The 13,992-nt window shown below is 40.5% G+C and overlaps 1 protein-coding gene across 5 annotated transcripts in view; it reads right to left on the bottom strand.

Moving 5' to 3' along the window:
- Positions 1 to 9,330: 9,330 nt before the first annotated feature.
- The window catches only part of LOC127674807 (uncharacterized), a 41,709-nt gene continuing 37,047 nt past the window's right edge, over positions 9,331 to 13,992 (bottom strand). For 4 of the 5 annotated variants that reach the window (XM_052170542.1, XM_052170544.1, XM_052170540.1 and 1 more), the window contains 2 exons: positions 9,861 to 10,163; positions 9,331 to 9,701 (listed from right to left, as the gene is read on the bottom strand). In XM_052170542.1, the coding sequence (XP_052026502.1) occupies positions 9,396 to 9,701; positions 9,861 to 9,968 (414 nt within the window). In that variant the 5' untranslated portion in view covers positions 9,969 to 10,163 and the 3' untranslated portion in view covers positions 9,331 to 9,395. Of the gene's footprint in view, positions 9,702 to 9,860; positions 10,164 to 12,173; positions 12,277 to 13,992 lie in introns of all 5 variants that reach the window. The other variant, XM_052170543.1, reaches the window with a different exon arrangement.

Below are 13,992 nucleotides of genomic sequence, written 5' to 3'. Positions count from 1 at the left end.
TTAAACTATATCAGTCTACAAATCTAGCCTTACAGAAGGTGCTAGAAGAAAAACTCCAACCTAAGGAGGTTAACTCCACCCAGGAAAATACAGCAAATCAATATCTCACACCAGAAAAATAAAAAAAGGGAAGCACACACACCCCCACCACAACCATCACCACCAAATCTACCACCCCCAACAACAATCACAACAACAACAAAGATAACAGGAAGGTTTTGGTTCAGTTGATATTTTCTGTTTAGGCTATTATGCTACTTACAGCTTGTAAGTTTTAAACAACATATATTTATTTCTCATACAGTGGAGACTACAACTGCTGTTAGTATGGTCGAGTTCTGGTGGCCATATTCTTCCTAGTTATGTCTTTATATGGTCTTCTAGGTTGGGATATTCAAAGACATAGAGTTTGTAAATTTTATTTTAAAACACGATGTGGTATATTTTGATCATATTCTTTTCCCTCCCTCGATTCCTCTCAGATCCGACCTACCTCCCTCTGTTCATCCAACTTCACATTATTTCTCTAGAGATTTTATATGAGATGAAGTACTCTATCTGCCTGCTGCCCAGGAGGCAGGGTGTGTAAGAACAATAGTCTACCTTGTCCTCCACTTTCTCACCTCCGTTTTCTTGATTTCAGCTAATCCTAGGTGGGAAACAAGACAGCTAGGCAGGTAAAGACTTGCCATGAAACTAGAGCACCTGAAATTTATCCCTGGGTCCCACATGGCAAACATAAAGAACAGACTCCAAAGTTGTCCTCTGACTGCCATAGATGTGCCATGGCGTACATGCACACACATGCATAGAAACACCATAAAATATGTGAAGTGTGTTTTTAAAACAACAAAATTATTAGTAGTAGTAGCATTGGAAGTTATAAAAGTGCACTTTTAAGGAAAAACTTGCTAAATATGCTTATCAAGGGTGAAGATAATAAACAAACTTAAAGACAAATGAATAGAATTTACTCAAAGTAGACAGAACATGGATTTAAAAACAAGGCAACTGCTGATATAAAGGGCAGAACTAACTTTTATATCAGCAGTGTCTCAGAAAGAAAATGAAAGAACTAGTAAAAACAATATTCCATGGAATAACAGATAAATTACAAATGTGTAGAAAAACTGAAACCTAAGGTTAGGATGGGTAAGGATGTCTGACAGAAGTCTTAATCTTCAGGAGATAATACACAGAGAAATGCTTGAATATATATATATATTTATATATGTGTGTGTGTGTGTGTGTGTGTGTGTGTGTATCAGTGAAGTACATATTTTTTAAAGGCCATTCTCTCTACTCAAGTACAACTCAACCACTCATGGTCAGTGCCTATGGACTTTGTACTATGGAAATTGTACTATGTTGTTGTGTCAGATTTCGTGATTGACAAGAAATTTCTTCATCACATATTCCTTAAGCTCTAGGAATTCTAATGATAAACATTTTGAAAAGAGAGCCTTTTAGGAAAATTCTAGCTTAATTGAGAATCAATTTCTCACCTCTTCCCAGAGCAATGAAATAATGGAAGAATTTCAAAAGCTACATTTTTAAAATGTGGTAGCATACTCTTATAATTTGAACACTAGGGATGTGAATTTATGGGGGAATTATAGGGTATTATGAAATTGTGAGTTCATCTATAGCTACATGCCAAGATTGAGGCCAGCCTTAGTGAGACTCTGTCACAAAGAAAAAAGTTACTAAAAACCTATTTTTAAATGAAGATGTGTTTGTCTACAGGGAAATCTGTGCTTTCTATTTATATTTATTAAAAACGTATTCTAGAATGTCAAATAACTGAAATCAAAATGTGATGAAAATAAGGAAGAGGAAATAAGTCAAAGATCCGAAAAGATCTTAAGATAAAAGTAATTTAAAGAGAATGTGTAGGTTAAAATAATAGGGTCACATACAAATATGTTCAGCAATATTTAGCATCAGACAAATTCAAATGAAAATTTTAATGAGATAGCATTGTACAAATATAAAAATTAACAGAAATATATATACATACATACATACATACATACGTGTACTACATACATACATATATACAGTACCCATCCATATGTCCAATGAACCATCGAATGCTGGTGAGAATTCTAAAAAGTTATGTCATTAGTAGAATGCCATTGGGAATATAAAATATTTCAGACCCTTCTGTCAAACAAATTTTCAAATATAATAAGTGAATGCTCTGTGACGCATCAATAACATAGAGTGCTGTTAATGAAACAAACGCATGCATCTTCCAAAAACAACTATTTTTGTTATGCAACATAACTGATTCTAGTAAAGTTATACTTAAAGAAAATCCTGATTCTAACTTTAAAAATGAACATAACTTCAAATTGCCTCCTAAATACTTGTCCTTACACCAACTAGTGTAACTCCTACTCCTTATCAGAAAACCCCTTAATACAATAGACAGTGATAATACAGAGGCACATAATGAATTACACTGCAGAAAATAAGTGAGTACATAGTCAAAGATGGGACATCTGTATCAACTTTTCTCCCACAAACACCAGTGACCCTCACATTAGAAGGAGGAGAAAGCTTGTAAGATCCAGTGGTCAGGGAGGACTTCTGCAAAGTGTGTCTTCTGGATATGAAGATTCATGAACACAACCAACTGTGGCTCAGCACTAGTACAAGATAAAGGCAACCAACATTCCAACATGGAGAAGGAGCTCGAGAAACCCCCACCTTTGCTGGAACTATTGGCAGTTGATGGCTGTTAGGGGAGGGGCAGTCAGTTCTCTTCAAACATATGGCCTCTTTTATGTTGTCTACACTCCAGTGGATGATCTTACATCTGTGTCATATGGGAAGCACTAACTGGACTCAGTGCATTACAAATGAGTGAAAACGAAGAGTATATGAAGTCTGGTGGGGAATATCTGCAAAAAAAAAAATTCAGAGGAGGCAATGGAAAATGGATCTGGCCAAAATACATGGTATATTTACAAGTGTTGTTTAAACTCTAAATAAATAAAAGCACAAATTTTCCAAATACTTGCTACATACTTTAGTCTGATATATGGACTGTGTGAGAAAAACTACATGAGAACTTTTGATCTTGCATTCAGAGTAAAATATGTAATGTAATTAGGGGACATAGAGGAATAATTTTGATATAGAAAAATGGATCTGAGATAATACTGAAAACCAAAATTTAAGCAGGAATGGATGTAGAAGGTAGGGGAAAGGAGTGATGAGGACTGAGATAACTAAAATTAAGGATGTGGAATGAAACTGTATAAAACCCCACTATTTTGTAAGGTAATTAAAAAAAAATTAAGTTAAAAAACAGAAATTGAAACAGAGGTACCCTGCATGAATGAACATAGGCTATTGAATGAAAATATCAATGCCAGGCACCACTTACTTCTTTATCAGGTGTTTGTTAGAGAGGCCTTAGAAGTACCCAAAGCAACACAGACTCTGACATTGGTTTTGGCTGCCTACCATAACATAACTACACGGTTAAAACCACTGATGAAGACATCACATACTTTGGTTGCTAGACAGATACAGAAGTCCATCGTAAATGGACCAAGAAATTCCCTCATTGCTAGCTAGCTTTCACTGTGCTCAAAGACTACGAAAGCTACTAGGGGAGAAAAAGCATCATGATCTTACCCATCACTGGGCCTTTGCAGCTGCAATACTAACTTTCCAGGCAAGATGTGTTCACTGATGCAGCAGTAGCAAGAATGTTAATAATGGTAGTAGCCATCTATCTGCTTTCTTAATTGGATTTGAGCACTGATCCACAGGAAGGGATTCGTGCTTAACACTGTAAACATGGTCAAAACTTGTTACTAGGGAATGTATAAAACTAATGAGAGAAACTTATCCTGGTCAAACTCTATTACTGGGATAAAACACCATGACCAAATCAATTACTAGGAGATATAATTGATTAGGGCATATGATCTGACGGGGTTAGCGTCCACGATGGCAAATCAGAGGCAGCGTGATCAGAAGCTACAGGCTTACATTTTAAACTACAAGCATGAAACAGAGGGAAATAACTGTAAATGGTTTATGACTTTGAAATCTCAGATCTTATCCCCAGTAACATACATAAGTCAGCAAAGGCATGCATCCTAATACTACCCAACTGTCAATTGAGTATTTAAATACCAGAAACAATGAGGACACATCAATCGACCACATTCCATACCCCCAAAGGCCTCAGGTCATAACATAATGCAAATGCATTTACTCTAACTTTAAAGTTAGCTTAGTGTTTCACAGTCTCAATACAGTTTTGAAAAGTTCAAATGTAATTTATGTATTAGCATTCATTAAGGTATTGAAAAGTGTCAAGTACATTTTAATTCTATTCAAATAAAACATGTATTAATACAATCAAAAGCAAAATGTTGTTGGAAATATATGTATCTTATATATATCATGGCAAAAATTAAGATAATTTTAAGAAAGACAAAATGTATTCAAAAGAAACAGCTCAATGAATTGCCCTGTTCTTAAACTTAAATACTAATAAAGGACAATAAATTTTACCTTTAAAGATATAGTTTATTATATATGATATGAAAGAACAGGGAGAATAGTAGGAGCTAAAATCTTAAGGGGAGATGGCGATAGGGAGGTGAAAGAAAGCGTTGGTGTATGGGGGGGGATTAACCAAAACAAAGAAATAAGCTTTATAGAACCCATCTACTTTGTACATTATATATAGAGAGACTCTGAGCAGAGGTCCAGGGAATGGATGAACAACATTGCTTGCAGAAAACACAGGAAACTAAATAAAAATCTAGATGTCAGGCTCTCACATAACCTCCCTATGTGTTTTGGACAGAAAGGCACCAGGGGAAGCCAAAATAATACAGGATCTTGTGAATTCTCATGGCTGATCACTACAACTATATGGTGTATTAGTTTCTTTTCTATGACTCTGATAAAATATTGTGACCAAGGCTAGTTATAGAAGAAAGTTTACTTGGGGTTTATGGTTTTAGAGCGTTAGAGTCCATGACCATCATGTTGGAGAATTTGATAGCAGGCATGCAGGGATGATGCTTAAACAGTAGTTGATAATTTTCATGTTGATCCACAAACATGATGCAAAGAAACAGAGAGAGAGAGAGAGAGAGAGAGAGAGAGAGAGAGAGAGAGAGAGAGAGACTGGGAATGTTGTGAGTCTTTTGAAAGCTCAAATTCTGCCTTCAGTGATGCACCAACTCCAACAAGGCTACACATTCCTGAAAAATTCCAAATAAGCACCAAGTATTCAAATATAGGGATCTATGGGATTATTTTCATTCAAACTACCACATATGGTAACACTCTATTGATGAAGGCAACATATACTTTGATTGCTGGATACAACAAATGAATTGAATTGACTAGGAAACTTTTCCTGCGGAGCAGCTCTCACAGTACTCTAAAATACTATGCAGGCTTCTGGGGAAGAAAAGACATCAATTGTCTTACCCTTCACTAGACTCTGCAAGCTATGATACTGAACTTCCAGCCATGATGTGCTCGTTGGTACAGTAATAGGGGTAACCAACTGCTCTCTTCATTGGACTTGAGGCTTGTTCTGTAGGAGGGTATCCATACTAGGTACAGTACATGTGGTCATCATCCATGGGTAAGGGAGTCACAGGTCCTGGGAGAGAATCTTTTGATGTTATTTTACCAAGCATTTGTATCATCAAAATGTCCTCTAAGCAAATGATTGTATTATCAAAATGTCCTCTAAGCATTTCTTTTGGTGATTATTTCTTTTGATCCCAATCTTGTACATAGAATCTTCTTATATTGCAGTGTGTAATAGTTAATGTGATTACTATTCAAAAACAGCAAATAAGCAACTGTGAATCCTCAGTTCTACTGCTATTACTACTACTACAACTACAACTACTACTATTACTCTCTCTTTCTCTCTCTCTCTCTTTCTCTCTCATGCACACACACACACACACACACACACACGCGTGCGCGCGCGCGCACACACACACATACATACACACACACACTGCAAAGTTCAGAAAACATGATAGAAATGGTAATAAAAAATCTGTGAGCCAGAAGATGGAGACAAGTGCTGTGAAAGACATTTCTCTGGATATAACATGATTGTTGCACACAAGGACTGTTGCACACAAGAACTCAGTGCACAAAATCTCACTGCATACAAGATCAAGCTGGTTGAAACTTCCAGCGTGGAGGGGGTATTCCCAAGGCCCTTCCCCTAACTGACCCCTAACTGAAGAGCTATTGGCAGTTGATGGCTGTTGAGAAAGGGTGAGTCACCTTTCTTGTTAAGTATGGCTACTGGTAGGTTCCCCATGCTCCAGTGGATGACCTCACAGCCATATGCATATGGGCAACATTAACTGGACTCCATGCATTAAAGACAAACAAGAATGTATAATTACAAAATTAGGACATAAAGTGTAAAGTGATGAAATTAGGGTTCTGTGGTAAGTCGGGAGAAGTGAGGGGTGAATATAATCAATATGCATTGTATGCATATGTGAATTTTTCAGAGAATAAATTTTAAAAATATCTGAGATAAAGAATGTATAATGAAACAGGACTTGGTTAATTGAAAAGATTTATTTTTTTTCATAGAAGGAAGTATAAGCTTGGATTTGTTCATCTCAATGGCATTGATTGTCACAGCTTTACTGTTTTCACTATTGGCATTTATTGGGATGCTTCCCATAACTGCCAGCCATTCTTACTTGGTTGTTTTTACATTTATTTTAGATTTACTTACTTATTTTACATGTATATTAGTGTTTTCCTGCATGTAAATTGTGTGCCACATGCATGCTTGGTACATGTAGAAGTCAAAAAGAAGACTCTGGATCCCTATGGACTAGAGTTATAGATAGCTGTGAACCTTGATATAGGTTGTGGGAATTAAATCCAGATCCTCTGGAAGAGTAATGAGTGCTCTTAACTGGTAAGTCATCTCGCTAGCCTTCCTATATTACTTTTGATGTTTGATTTTAACTATTGAAATAAATTTGTCTAAATATACGGGTGCTTTCTGACTTCTGGTCACTGTCATGACAAGGTTGTCATTACATATCATTACATGTACAAGATATGGACAAGATCAAAACTCTAGCATGAATCAAGAAGGGGTTCCTGAGATCTCACCCCTGTCTGAGGAGCTCCTGGCAGTTGATGGCTGTTAAGGACAGTAAAGTCACTGTCCTTTGGGCATGTGGCCTCTGATTGTTTTCGATTGGCTTGTGACTACTGCATCTTACAGTAACCATAAGGGAATTAATTTCTATTAGAATACACTGCCTCGGGGGCTGGAGAGATGGCTCAGCTGTTAAGAGCACTGACTGGTCTTCCAGAGATCCTGAGTTCAAATCCCAGCACCCACATGGTGGCTCACAACCATCTGTAATGAGATCTGATGCCCTCTTCTGGTGTGTCTGAACTCAACCACAGTGTACTTGTATATAATAAATAAATCTTTAAAAAACAAAGAATATACTGTCTATGAAAGAGTCATTTTGACTACTCCTTGTTATCTGGTAATAATGGCTAGTTTTAAGTGCATATGCATATCATTAATTTCACTGAAGGAATTATGGATAACAGAAACAAAATAAAGGTTAAAAAAAAGAAGCCAGTGCTGGGAAGGAGATGGGGTGGAGGGCTCTAAGGGAAGTTGTAGAGAGGTATTGATGAATGGATATGATCAACATACTTTGTATAAATGTAACTCTCAAATAATAGCAAAACACTATTTTAAAAAGACCATACTTTGGAGCCCATCACTAACATATGCTAGGAAACTTAAAGATACTGTCAGTGGTGGCAAGTGAGTCACTGTTTCTCTGGAGCTGCAGAACAGGGAGGGTGAGAACAAATTGACAAGGCACCTACTATTTGAGGTCTAAAGGCCACACAGGGAACTGTCTTACAATCTCCCTGCAGGGAATTAATTTCCATTAGAATATATCACCTCTGTAAGTGCTATCCCAGCTACCCTTGGTAATAGTGGCCAGTTTTATGTCAACATGACATAAGCTAGAGTCTTTAGGGAAGAAGGATTCTCAGTTTAGAAAATGTCTCTGTATGATTTGTCTGTACGCAAGACTGTAGTATATTTTTTAACTAATGACTGATGTGAGAGGGCCCAGACCATTTTGGAGATTGCTACTGGCCCTGGGAAGTGGTCCTAGGTGCTATAGGAAAGCAGGCTGAGCAGCCCAGGTAGGAGCAAGTCAGGAAGCAGCACTCCTCCAATGGCATCTGGTAAAGTTTCCTAGTTCCAGGTTTCTGCCTTACGTTCCTGCCCTGACTACCTTCAGCAATGTACTGTGCTGTGGAACTGTAAACTGAAATAAACCCTTTCCTTGCTGAGTCCTTTATACTCCTGGTTTGGCATCCCAGCAATAGAAACCCTAACACACCAGATTTCTGTCTTCCACTGATCTCTATCCTTTCTTTCTTTCTCATTCCTTCTCCATTCCTCCTGTTTGTGCATTAGCATCACCAGGAATGCAATAAAGCAGTGAACCAGTCCTTATGAGATATATTCATCTACCTTTACTAATAAGGAATGTTGGTAATATACAAGGGTTTTTTTTTTTTGAATGGTAGCTGTTTAATTTCAAAATTCCCTGTAGATAATGCCTCAAACTTTATGACCAACACTATAAACAGACCAACCACACTGCCCTGCCAATCACCAAATCTCATGAGGGTTAGGCTAATCAATGCTGTATTTAAAGGTTGAAATCACAATATTGTGGGGATGTAACTGGTTTCCTTCATTCTTTTTTGTTTCAATCTTTGATTTTTACTCTGTTCTTTGGGCATGTGGCCTCTGATTGATGTCAATTGGCTTGTGACTACTACATCTTATACACCTTTTGGAGGTGCTGTCTTGGGCTCTCCAAGGGGCCTTTAAGTGAGTGAGGTCACAATGTGAGATGCAACAAACACTGGGAGGAGGTAGGGGTCCAGTGAGTCCAACGATGGGCCTGGTCCTGCTGTCCACACACCTCACACCATGGAGGTTCTCTTACCTGCACCCTGAAACCATTCCCCCAACCTCTGCCCCTGCCAAATACACACGGAATCTCCAGCCCCGTCCACCCCCACACCCTGCCCCATGAAATAAAGTAAAAGCATGAGGAACAAGTTCATCTTCTCAGTTGGTACCAACACTGCAGATCCTTCAGCATCAGCCCTACATACACGGAGACCTGAGGTCAGGCTCCCAAACCTGTAGAAACCAGTTCCCCTCTCTTACCATCTATTCACCCTTCCTCCCAAGAGCCCACCACAGACCAACAGGACAACACATCTGTTTACAACGACCATTTATTTTGTGTACCACAAATGATACATGGTACAACTGAACTTTCGACTTAGCGAGCTTCCCGGGAGGCAGCCTGGTCTTGATTTGGCTGGACCTCTGGGTGCGCTTGTTGGCCAGTGGTGGTGGAGTCTTGGGAGGTGGTGGTCGTGCTCCTCTCTTGGGTCTCCGGATTATTGGTAGCACGCACGACGTTGATCAGACAGTAGCGGCGCACCGGATTCCGCGCTCCTCCAGCTCCTCCACGTCTCACTCTATTCCGCGAGGCCTTCAGGGCAGAGATCTTATTCTGGGGCCGACGATGGCGGCGGTGGCGCCTATGGGAGGACCGACGGGACCTCTTGTACGTCTTTCGGACCTACAAGCACAGCAGAGGACAGAAGGTCATTGCTAAGAGAAAGGACAAGCATGTGAAGGGGACACTATGAGGAAAAGGTGTGGGTTGAGGAGGGCACCCATGCCAGGCCAGGCGACCTAGGCAAGGGTACTTTCTCAGAAAGGAAAAGGAAGCACTCACATTAGGGCAGTTGGAACATTTGTTCCTGCCACGTGGATCAGCACTCTTGTCTTTTCCGCTGGTGGTTTCCGATGTAGGTGGTTGAGCGGGACCTTCGCCACCCTCCATGATGGGAAGTTTAAAGGCTGTCTGACCCAGAGCACTGGGCACCCTCCTGATGTACCCTCCTGAACAATGCAGGGCCACGCCCTCCAACCCTGATTGGTCAGCACAGCCTCCAGCCAGTCTGACATCACAAAGCCCTGCCCTCACCTTCCTGGGTGCAGGGTGGAGAGGTGGGCTTCTGGAGAAACCAGGATGTACCTGAGAAAGCAGAAGAAACCATCTTGATACCTCAGGGGAGGGGTGCATGGGGGTGTAGGAAAGAGTCTGTCTGGATACAGGCGGCTCTTTCTGAGCCCTTTTTCGACAACTAGTTCCAAAACATTCCTGCTTTCATGCAGTCAGTTCTAATTATGGTGAAAGATGTGGCCGAAATCTTGTTTCTCCAAACCGGTCCTCATGTCACCCCTACTCGATGGATCAGTCTGCCCTATCCGTACCTTATCCCTTAGCTAGTATTAGGATATTCTAAAATATTTCCAAAACTGATTAGACAATCTTTAAGATTCAGTGGGTAGGTGAATACCTACAAAACACACAAAACAGTCCCAATTCCCACGACATACAGCCTCCTATCCCTTAAATTCGTATACTGAGAAAAAATTCCCCACAGTACAATCAGAAGAAATTAAAGGAGAGCTTGATGGGAGGGTGGATTTGTTTGTCATTCTGCAACACAGATATCTAAAAAGACATCCTCTTAGAGGTCAAGGAAGTTGAGAATGTCACCTTACGTTCCCCTGCCCATCTACCCTGCTCTCTGGACCCTCTGGACCAAGCCAAGCTGCCTTGAGCCGTCTCCTATCCCAGGAGGACCCCCATTCCCCCACCAACTCTATGCCCACCTTCATCAGACCTGGTGATCCTGAACATATAGGTTAGCTTCCCTACCCCACCCATCTTTCCTTCCCAGGGAGTGTTCTGGGGTACACCAAGCTGCCCTGAGCAGCCTGCTCTCCTCTCTGGACATTCCTACTCCTGCCACCCTGCCTCCTACCTTTGTCAGACCTGTGGATCCTGAAACACACAGGTTACCTTCCCAATGAAAAGAGACAGTCCATTGTTTTAAGACATTTATTGTCATGGTGGAGAGTGGCAATGAGTAAAACTGTACCCCACTTTCTCAGGGCAGGCCTGAGGTTAAATACCTTAGGGAGCAGTGTCTGGGAAGGGAAGTTTATTGGCTAAGCCTCCAGGCCTTTAGGAACATCATTAAAATGGAGATTTGTCTTGAGGCATCCTCTACCTGTGGCCACAAACCTATGGAGAGCTGTGGCCTCTTGCCAGGAGCCAGGGCCCCAGGACCATGGCAAAAAAACGCTTACTGTGCCTTGCAGGGTTGTCTCCTGCAGGGTCACTGGGGTTTCAAGCCTATGCTTGACCAGGGGCTAGGCTGCCTATCATGGTCTTACAGTCCATCAATTTGAAGGAGAACAGGGAGAAGTCTATAGGAGGGTTTGGAGGCAGGAAAGGCAAGGGAGAACTGCTGTAACTAATAATATCAAAATTTTTAAAAAGTAAAAGAAAGCACACACATAGGAAGTAGAAAAATGAATTACAGAAACTGGACACAGTGGGTAATGTTCATAATCTCAACATCTGAAGCAGAAGTAGGATGACTGCAAGTTCAAGGCCAGTGTGGTCTAAGAATTTCAGATCAACTGAAGTTACAGAGTGAAATGCTATCTCAAACAACCAGGCACATCACATATGCATAACACAGCAACTGCCAAGTTTAGAAACACAAAGCACTGGGTGGTAGTGACTGTTTCTAATGTGTAGCCTCACAGCAGAAGATCATACATACATCAGTGACCTGGGAAGACATTTAAATTCAAAATTTAAAGGACCTGTTGGTGCTCCTGTATAAACCTGACCCTTGGGAAATGGCATCAAGAAGACCCAAAGTTTGAAGCAGCCTACGGTATATGTGAACCTATCTATAAAATTATTTTTCAGGATAGCGTCTGCTAAATTAACTGTGTGAATGAACTATCCTTCATAGACCTGGAGCCACCCATATTGTTGATGCCTATTCTTATTTCCATGTGTCTTAAGACATATTTGGCAATGACTGGAAGCATTTTTCAGTGTCTTGGTCTTAGCATCTAGAAGGGTAGGGATGCTGTCAATATCCTGCAGTGCCCAGAACAGCTCTTATCAAAACAATTCTTTGGCTCCAAAATAAACAGAATAAGCTGAAGTGCTTACCAGTAATCCTAGCGGAACTTGGGAAGTGGAGGCAGGGGGATCAGGAACTCATCTTCAGCTACAAAGTCAATTCAAGGCCAGTCTGGCCTACAGGAGACCCAGTCTGAAAAGAATATAATTAAATAAAAAACACATTACCCCTGCCCCCCAAATTATTTTGGGGAGATGGTTCAGTGGTTAAGAATGCTGGATTCTCTTCCAGAAAGACTAAGTTCAATTCCTAGCACACAAGTGATGGCTTACAACTGTATGTAGTTCCAGCTCTAGGGGATCCTATGCCATCTCTGTCCTTTTTGTGTATCAGGCATGCACATGGTTCACAAACATACATGTGATGCACAGACATATATGCAAGCAAAACACTAGTACACATAAAAATAAATTTTAAGAAATCAAAGACGACAAAGACTGTGAAACTCTGTTTTATGGAAATAAGGATAGATATCAACTACCTAGTACTCAAAAGTAAAGGACATTTTTTTAGAAGTCTTTTTTATAATTATTTATTTTTTATGTATATGAGTACACTGTAGCTGTCTTCAGACTCACCTGAAGAGAGAATCATATCCCAGTTACAGATGGTTGTGAACCAGCATGTGGTTGCTGGGAATTGAACTCAGGACCTCTGGAAAAACAGTCAGTGCTCTTACCCACTGAGCCATCTTTCCAGCCCTAAAGGACTCTTTAAGAATTATTCCTGTCTAAAGGGAATACAGGGTCAAAAAGTGGAACAGAGACTGAAGGAAAGGCCATCCAGAGACTGCACTACGTGGAGATCCATCCCACATGCAAACACCAAACCCAGACACTATTGCTGGTGCCAAAAAGCGCTTGCTGACAGGAGCCTGATACAGCTGTCTCCTGAGAGGCTCTGCCAGATCCTGACCAATACAGATGTGGAGGCTCACAGCCAACCATCAGACTGAGCCCAGGGTCCTCAATGGAGGAGTTAGGGAAAGTACTGAAGGAGATGAAGGGACCTTATCTAGCATTAAAGTGAGGGTAGGCCTTTGGTCCTGTGAAGGCATGATGTTGGAGCACCCTCATAGAAAGCAGGGGAGAGGGCATGTGATAGGGGTTTGTGGAGGGGAAACCGGGAAAGGGGATAACATTTGCAATGTAAATAAAATAAAATAATAATAATAATAAAAAGAATAGTCAAGGATAACTCACAAATGATGGCATATAACTTGGAAACCTAGGACTTTTAAGAGGCCAGCCTGGACTATGTAGTAAGTTCTAGGCCAGCCAGAGATACAAAGCAACATACATACATAGGCATAAGCTAAAGGAGAGAGGAATGTTGAATGTTGAACGTGACAGAGAACCACAGATGAATGGATACTGTGGGGCTCTTAAAGTTACACAGAGGGACATGTACTAGATTCGCCTTCACAATGAGGCAGAGTCCCACAGTACTCTGTTTTTAGAATGAAATGCCCATTTTCCTCAGCTATTAAGCTTCCAGAGCAGAGGAAAGAGTAGAAATCCTTGGCTTGGGTACTGTTTTGTCTTGCTGTGGATCCCTTAGGTTCTGTGTGGCTTACCATATTGCCTGAATTCTGTCTGGGACTTTGGCCTTCTCATTTTTGCCTTTAAAAAACATTAGTGGAAACCTCTAAAAAAGATGATTCCAAGTAAAATGCAATTATAAATTTTTCAATACAGAAAATCTCTATGGAGGTTAGAAAGTCCTATCTAACTATAGTCTAAAGGAAATGATCTTGAAGCCAGACAGAGTGGTGCACACAGTACTCAAGAGGCAAAGGCAGAACGATCACTGCAACGTCCAGGCCACCCAGAGCTGCAGCTTGAGATT

This window comes from Apodemus sylvaticus, chromosome X (assembly GCF_947179515.1).
Source record: "Apodemus sylvaticus chromosome X, mApoSyl1.1, whole genome shotgun sequence".
NCBI lineage: Eukaryota > Metazoa > Chordata > Mammalia > Rodentia > Muridae > Apodemus > Apodemus sylvaticus.
This window is presented reverse-complemented; position numbering and strand designations above follow the sequence as displayed.